General features: G+C 36.8%; 1 protein-coding gene across 1 annotated transcript in view; it reads right to left on the bottom strand.

Annotated features, from left to right (window-relative positions):
* Nucleotides 1-8168, bottom strand: part of LOC137435739 (T-box transcription factor TBX20) — a 48494-nt gene extending 40326 nt beyond the window's left edge. Inside the window, 3 exon segments of the mRNA XM_078785113.1 lie at nt 35-199; nt 1239-1488; nt 8063-8168. Coding sequence (XP_078641239.1) covers nt 35-199; nt 1239-1488; nt 8063-8168 — 521 coding nt within the window.
* Between the last annotated feature and the right edge of the window lie 1529 nt (nt 8169-9697).

Below are 9697 nucleotides of genomic sequence, written 5' to 3'. Positions count from 1 at the left end.
AAATGTTTTGCTGTGCAAGGTATCATGTTATGACCTGGCTGGTAGTGGTGGATCTGCTTTTCCAGCGACGAGCCAGGAGGAGCGGTGGTACGCGTAGCGGTATCGCTTGTTGTCCACCGGTACGATGTCCATGAGAACGATGTAGCGTGCCTCCGAATCCAGACCCCCAAAAGAAACTCGGATTGTGGGAAACATACGTCTGAGCAAAGGGAAACAATGAGCTGTCGTGCATTATATATGAAAAGGTGATCAGAAAGTCCATGGAATAATCTAGAATGAAGGGTAATTTGGTCAGCATTGTAAAATTATGAGGTCGATATATCGAAATTGCCTTCAATATATCGAGTAGTTGAGTTTTAAAAAATGTTGTTTTTTATTGTACAAAAATGCACAAAAAAAGAATATGTACAAAAATGTTCTACAAAAGAGATACCTATAATATCGACCAAGACACACAAAGGTGCAAGATGCAGAAAGCATAAGTAATTAATAAGAACATAAAAATATGGATATTAAAAGAGTATTGGATTGGCAGGATAGTCTAGACTCCAGAGGTACGCACACTCGCTGAGCTGTCTAGCCTGGATTCAAATCCCGAACCAGCTATAAACTGCCATCCTGGTGTTTAGTACACTTGGCGAGGCATCGATGGGTGAGCCAATTCGCGGATGCATGTTAAGCTATGCCAGCATCGGGAAGGTGTTAAGAGGATCCATCTGCCAGCTCTGGTCGTTAGTGGACGTCAAAGATCCCTCAATGTCTTTCAGGAAAAGTAGGCGAGTTATTGCCAGCACCCTGGAACAAATTACAACTTTCTACCCACACGACTGACTACTAGAAAGGCAATGGCAAACCACCCAATATATATCTTCTGAAGAGATTGCTCTGGCAGCTGCTATGTTCTGTCAAAAGATGGTGCATCGATGATGATGATGATGATGATGATGATGATGCAAATATCATAAGGAAGAAGAAAAGACGGTTCATGGATTATTAAGAGCATCTCTTTTGTATTATGACTTGTATTTAACCACTTCTTGAACATTGGAAATTATTTATATTAGAAAAATACGATTATCGGAACGGAGGAAAACTACATACTTCATCGACAAATTTGGATGCAATTTCACAAAGGTGTAAAAACCGATACGATACGGTTTCATTGCTTTACAAGCACAGACTTATTCAATTTGACGATTTTGAAATCATTTTCCGATAGGAAATTGCGGAGAGCTCACCTGCCAGATTTGGTAATGATCATTTCTGTTCCCAGCTCATGGAACTTTTCCCAAAGATCTTTGGTTTCCAGAGAGCAGCGGATTCCAGCCAGTTCAGAGCTGGGAGGTTCCGCTGGCACGGGCAGCGCGCTGCCATAGGCCGGGGATGCCAGCCGGGGGGTACCCACTTTGGGAAGATCCTTTTCCACGACGTGTGCCGGAAAGCAATCGGTTCCATCCGCTTCGGTTGCCGATTTCTGTGTAAACTTTTCTGCGACAAAAAAAAACAGTTCCAAAACTTACGATAAACTCGTTTTCGATATATATTCGATATATTTACTTACGATATATATTCGATATATTTACTTACGATATATATTCGATATATTTACTTACGATATATATTCGATATATTTGATATATTTACTTATGATATATATTCGATATATTTACTTACGATATATATTCGATATATTTGATATATTTACTTACGATATATATTCGATATATTTGATATATTTACTTCCGATATATATTCGATATATTTGATATATTTACTTGCGATATATATTCGATATATTTGATATATTTACTTACGATATATATTCGATATATTTGATATATTTACTTACGATATATATTTGATATATTTACTTACGATATATATTCGATATATTTGATATATTTACTTACGATATATATTCGATATACAGTCATCCCTCGCTATATCGCGCTTCACTTTTCGCGGCTTCGGTACATCGCGGGTTTTTCTCGCTAGTATATGTAAAATTATATATCGGATTTTTCATTACATCGCGGGATTCTGCGGCCTATAGGTATTTTAATTTTTTTAGATTTTAATTATTTTTGCGGTAAAATAAGCATTTTCTAGCCTAAAAAATTAATAATAACATAAATAAAAATATAACACATTAATTAAAACCTATATTAAAAGAATATTACAGTAAATCGAAATAAAATACGCATTATAAATGAGTAGACAAAGAATCGCGCATTTTGAAAGTCCCGTATTCTGGGGGTAATTAACCCATCCGTAAGGAGGGTTCTTGGACGGTTCTTCGCTACTTTAAGTAATTTGCAAGGTTGATGCCAAACTGTGTCCTGCAGTTTAATGATCAATATGGTTTTAAGAGTCATCATACTTTGGGTAACCTCTAATTTACAATAACTTATGTTTACAACTTAGAGACACATGATCATGATGACGATTTCGATGATGTTGTCTAAAGCTGCAATTAAATTAAGTCGCTGAGTAACATGAATGACCGAGGTTGTGGAGGATGGGATTTTTCGGTCATTACCTTTTGATACAGATGAGATATCTGCTTCATCACTGCATCAGATCAGGAATAACCACCCTCCTCACCTCCTCTCCACCCCCCACTGCTTCCTACAAATTAACCATCAGGAAGCTGCTGCATATGCAAGAGGAAGCTAATGCATTTCTTATTAATTTTCAAAATTAATCATCATCTCTATTTTGAATAGCTCATGAAGACTTCTTTATGCTTAGGCCTCAGGTTTGATTAAAGGCACTTTTGTCAATTATTGCCTTTTGCTTTCAAAAACACAATTTGCATCAATGTAAATACTTTGTTGTACTGTACTTGTGTAGTTCCATGATCATATGTGTATGTTTGTTTGTTAATTAATTGCAATTATAAAAGAACTTGCATCAATGTACTGTACAGCTATATATACACGTACAAATATTTTTCTAATACGTAAGGACTAAGGATGGGTCTCAAAAGTGTGTTTAAGAGTGTAGAAAGGGTTCATAAGAGCGTGGGAAAGGTTTATAAGAGTATGGGAGGGTTTTTAAAGGCTTAAAATATATAAAAATAATAAAATTAATATATGGTTTCTACTTCGCGGATTTTCACCTATCATGGGGGGTTTTGGAACGTAACCCCCGCGATAAACGAGGGATCACTGTATTTGATATATTTAGTTACGATATATATTCGATATATTTGATATATTTACTTACGATATATATTCGATATATTTGATATATTTACTTATGATATATATTCGATATCTTTGATATATTTACTTACGATATATATTTGATATCTTTGAAATATTTAGTTATGATATATATTCGATATATTTGATATATTTACGTACGATATATATTCGATATATTTGATATATTTACTTACGATATATATTTGATATCTTTGATATATTTAGTTATGATATATATTCGATATATTTGATATATTTAGTTACGATATATATTCGATATATTTGATATATTTACTTACGATATATATTCGATATATTTGATATATTTACTTACGATATATATTCGATATATTTGATATATTTACTTACGATATACAGACTTGGCATTTAATATGGATTTTTTTTTTCTTCTTGACGGGTTTACTTTCTTAGCTCAGTATATCAATCTGGTGAGTTTCTTTTACACTTTGGTGATTTATTTGTTAAAAGAACCATGTCACTGATTGTCTGTCGCAGCAAGAAGTCAATAACAGGATTATATCACAGGTGGCGTGACAAAATGTACGGACAGGTACATTTGATGATTGGCTTCACAATCGGGTATATAAGGGTTGTTGCGTTCTGTATTAGTGGAAAGCAACTGCTGCACGTCTCCAAAAGTTATTGCCGCTTCCTCTGGAGATGGTCCGTCAACTCGACAATGCTGTTTGTCATGGAGTGGTGGCTTTACGAAATTCCGCCATGAAACAGCGTGCTATTGCTCAGCAGTATGGCATCACTCAAGGTCAGGTGTCAAAGATCCTGAAACGAAATGCTCAGAGGGGTGTCCCTACTCCAATACCGAGGCCAGGACGTCCCCGCAGAACCACAAGGAGGGATGATCGCCAGCTGCACCGGTTAGTCCGCAATGGCTGTACCAAGTCAGCTAATCGGCTTAGGGCTGAGTGGCAGCAACTGACAAATGTGCCTGTATCCAGAAGGCTAGTCGACCAATGACTGGTTCAAGCAGGCTATCGTGCCAGGCGTCCCCTGAGAAAGCCACGCCTGACCAGACAACACCGCCAGCGCCGATTGCAGTGGGCCAGAGAGCACCGTCAATGGCAGCCAGGACACTGGAATCACGTGATCTTCAGTGACGAGTCTAGATTTCTGGTCTATCATCAAGATGGCTGCGTCCGAGTGCGCAGACAAGTGCATGAAGCCTACAACAAAGATTGTGTATGCCAAGAGTCCAAGCTGGCGGTGGTGGGGTGACCGTTTGGGCTGCTTTTCATGCAGGGGGCAAAACTGACCTGGTTGTTCTGAATGGAAACCTGAACCAGTTCAAGTACAGGGCCATTCTGGAAGAAACATTGCTTCCATTTGCTCGTGCAGCCTTTCGAGGAAACTTTGTGTTCCAAGATGACAATGCACGCCCTCATCGTGCTCGCATGATCCAACACTTTCTTGCTGACCGTGGTGTAGAGCATATGGAGTGGCCTGCCATGTCCCCGGATATGAATCCGATAGAGAACTTGTGGGCAGAATTAACGCGTCAAATCGACCACTTGGACCAGCAGCCGACCTTGAATTGCAGCAGGCTATTGTAACTGCATGGCAAGCGATTCCTGTCCAAACCTTGGCAAATCTCGTGAACAGCATGCCTCGACGTGTACGTGCTCTCCTGAATGCTCGTGGGGGTTACATGAAGTACTGAACTGTAATTTTACTGTCCGTAATCTCAGTCGTAATTTAACTTTTGTTTTTTGTTAAAAAAAATTTTGGCTAATGTGCAAAATAAAGAGATACTTCGGGAAAACGTACAGAAGTTTAACACAGTACTGTCCGTGAATTGAGTTCGATATCAGTTTACATCACTTTCAAGGATCAATTTATTTGCTTCGAAATGTCAAATGTGGTTTTTGTTTCTTTTAAAGGTCACATTAACAAAATCTAGAATAATTTCAACATAATTCCAATGAACTTTTGGTTCTAAACATCTTGAAAAGTAAGTTCACCCCCACAAAAAAAATATTCCATATTAAATGCCAAGTCTGTATATTCGATATATTTGATATATTTACTTACGATATATATTCGATATATTTGATATATTTACTTACGATATATATTCGATATATTTTCAATAAATCGGCGTCGATAAAAGTCGTTTTTTTATATTCAGTAAATAATTTTGATAATACTTTATTCAGTTTATTACCGTTTATCTTATATTTAGGCACAGCATTCATACCAGGTAATATATATTGATGTTTTTGTCCCTTTTTTGTCTTTGGTGGACGCTAAAGATCCAAGTAACGGTGTCTTTCGCCTTCCTGAACGAATTCCCAATTCCTGCCCTGACTCATTGAGAGAAGGCAAAGGCAAACCACCAGCATTGCCGAGAGACTCCTTCAGCATCACCGGCCATCTGCAAAGCGTTTGGTCGATTGATGAGGTGTCATTTTCTGCCTTTTAATGAAAAGAAAAGCCAAACTATATAAAGGAGAAAATGTTGTTTGGATTCATCAAGAGTGGTGTTGTATTCAAATTCAATAATCTTGAAATAGCATTTGGCTTTAATCAACGATGTAATAACGACAATATTGGTGTCTCGGTAAATGTGTAACATTCCTGAGCTCCGGCACAGACTATAGATTAATTCAATAACACGAGAAACATACTTATTATCCAATCTCTATTCATTAAATTATAGTTCACTGGAAATATTCAAGTTTTAAATAAAAAAACAATAAAAATATTAATTATAAAAATGAAGATATACATTTAAAAAAAATTTTTTTTTTTTTAAATGGCTGGAAGGATAATGTCGAGGTACGCATGCTTACCTTCAAGCTGTCTTGCCTGGGTTAGAATCCTGACCCAGCAGTAAACTGTCATCCCGGTATTCCAGCACAGGCAGGATGATCCATCAATGTGTTTGCCGTCCCTCGGATGGACGTTACGCAAAGGATCCATCTGCTACAATTCGTTGGTCGAGGTTAAATATCTTACGGTAACTTTAAACTAAGAGTAGGTAAGATACACACATCTGTATCAAATCCTTGGTGTGGCAACACTGTCTTTATACTTGGCTCAATTGAACAATAAATTAAAGTTGTTAGACTATACAAACACTGTGTAGCTATGATACGATATATATATATATATATATATATATATATATATATATATATATATATATATATATATATATGTATATCTATCTATATATATATATATATATATAATATATATATATATATATATATATATATATATATATATATATATATATATATATATATATATATATATATATGTATATATACATACACACACACACACACATTACATAAAGATACACACAGGAGATGGATATACTGTAAGAACCTGGTAAGTCTGCGTTCCATCTCCTGAAAACCCACCCACGTGTAGATGTAGCAGCCAAGAGCAACAAACAGGCATACACAACATACACACACACACACACACACACACACACACACACACACACACACACACACACACACACACACACACGTATGCACAATGCAGGTACACTCAAATGTGGATACTTTGAGACCGGTTAAGGATCCGTTCCGCCTTCCGAAACGCGCATATGGAGATACCAAGTAACAACCGACGATACACACACAATCGATTGAACTTTATGCACAACCATAGTTGTGAATCCACAATTTGGAGAGATTCTAAGATAGGAACCTCAATCATGACCAGTTCCCAACTGGATGATTCCGGTGATCATTGAATCAGGTAGTCAGTATATATACTGATTCAACTCTTGAGATCCTCTTCCTCTCTTGATGTACAACACATTCTTGGTTCATTACAAACGTACTCTTTCTTGCATTTGTGTCTTATAACATTTTAAATCTTCGAACTGTGCAACGACCCCGTTACACTTTTTCTATTCTTTTAGGCAACCGATTTCCCCTGCCAGATAAAAAGAAATGCTAAATGAAAATGATGTAGCTCCCCATATATATATATATATATATATATATATATATATATATATATATATATATATATATATATATATACAGGATGTATAATTATTTATATTTAAACATATACAGTAAATATAATTATATATATATATATAATATATATATATATATATGTATATATAATTATTTATATATATAATATATATATATATATAATTATTTCATTATTATATAATTATTTCTATATATATATATTAAATATATATATAATTATAATTAAATTATAATTTAATTATTATATAATTAGTATATATATATATGCTATATATATATATACTCTCCTCACTCACCACATTCAAAACATCACTAAAGACCCACCTGTTCAACGCTGCATTCAACATTCAACCCACAGCATTTAACCCCTGACTATCTCTTCTCCTTCTCCCTCCTTTTGCTTTAAATATTTCCCTATTGATTCTTGTCTTGTCTTTTTGATTCTTGTCTTATATATATGCCGTATATCGTTGCTGTTTGTTTTCTTGATTCTTGTCTTTTTGCAATTGTTGTTTTCATGCATTGTTATGCATTATGTTTTCCACTCTGTCAAAGCGCCTTTGGGCTTCTGGAAAAGCGCTATACAAAATAAATGAATTATTATTATTATTATATATATATATATATATATATATATATATATATACTGTATATATATATATATATATATATATATATATATATATATATATATATATATATATATATATATATATATATATATATATATATCGCGCATTACAACTTCACCGTATGAACATTAAAATATCATTCAACATGACATGGCATCATAAGCATGTATATACACTGTGTTTGCGCAATGTTCCGATATGGTGAAATTCTTACCCGAGTGCATCGACGAGTCCTCCAGCGGCTCTGCTGCGCAACCCGCCATGAGCGCGGCGATGGAGAATGCGTTCGCCCGACTTGAGAGTTGAGCTTTACTCGCCATGCTCTCGTCTTTCGTTGGACCTGACCCGATATCGGGGGCTCAGTTCCTCGGAATCACGGCCATGTGTGTCGAGTGTGGAAATGGGGAGGGGGCTGTAATATTGGGGGTCGCTCAGCTAAAGGAAGTGACCTGGATGAAAGAGCGAGGATGAGGCAGCGAACGAGGAATATTGAGGCGGTACGGCGTTTGGGAAGCGCACACCTTGTGTGAAACGGAAGCAGGGTATAACCACGCAGGTGGAGAAAGGTGAGCGATCGGACACAGACGTGCCTCGGATGGAGGCAAGAGATGAAGTGTGGAGAAGTGAACGGGGAAGGAATGCGGAAAGTGGTCGAGGCAGGTGGGTCGTGTGTCGAGGGGAGGTGAATGAGGGTGATGCGGGCGGAGCGGCAGCACCTCGGAGCCCCATCGTCGTTAATGGCCAATCGTTCGGGTGGACATCGGGCGGGGAGATGGCGATGGATGGTGGAGGGTGGGGGTTGTGCGGGAGCATGTGGCCATGCATACATCACTCAACCACATTCGCTCCACACGTACGGAGGCATCCACTTTGGATGTTTATAGCATTAAACTCCGCAAAGTGTACATCTTCTCAATATGCACCGCGATTCGAAAATTGCCCGCATTCTCTCGGATCTTGATTTATTTCCGATATGAAAATACTTTAAAATAATCATATATATATATATATATATATATATATATATATATATATATATATATATATATATATATATATGTATATATATATATATATATATATATATGTATATATATATATATATATATATATATGTATGTATATATATATATATATATATATATATATATATATATACATATATATATGAAGCCTGGTGTTGGCTTAACGGCTAGGGTGCTGGCTTGGGATTCTAGGGTCTTGAATTCAAATCCTGGTTGGTCGTTGACTTAATGCCAGGTGGGGTTGATTCAGCCTGTTATCCTTCCATGGTCAGTGAAATGAGTACCAGCTTACTGGGATGAATGTGCCATTCGGGTATCCTGTGTCGGAGTGACGCCCTCACCAGGATTGCGCCCAATATTCAAGAAACTGCTTCAGCAGCCATATGCATCTGATGATGCAGGAGTGGACATCATCATCATGATGTACACCGCGATCCCGCTATTCGTGGGGGATACGTTCCTGGAATGGAAAGTGCCGCAAATTTTGAAACCGTGCATGGCAGGGCATTGTTTCAATGGAAAAGGGGAATTGGTTCCCGAATCACACAAATCAGCGAATGTGGAGGAACAAACCACGAATGGCAAGGCAAAATCCACAAATGTTGAAGCAAATCCCATGAATGTCGACAAAAATGACGCGAATGTCGACAAAAATCCCGCGATTGTTGATGTAAATCCCATGAATGTTGACAAAAATCCCGTGAATTTTGACAAAAATCCCGTGAATGTTGACGAAAATCCCGTGAATGTTGACGAAAATCCCGTGAATGTTGACGAAAATCCCGTGAATGTTGACGAAAATCCTGCCAATGTTGACGAAAATC

Source organism: Myxine glutinosa, chromosome 9, assembly GCF_964187855.1.
Source record: "Myxine glutinosa chromosome 9, kmMyxGlut1.1, whole genome shotgun sequence".
Taxonomy (NCBI): Eukaryota; Metazoa; Chordata; class Myxini; order Myxiniformes; family Myxinidae; genus Myxine; species Myxine glutinosa.
This window is presented reverse-complemented; position numbering and strand designations above follow the sequence as displayed.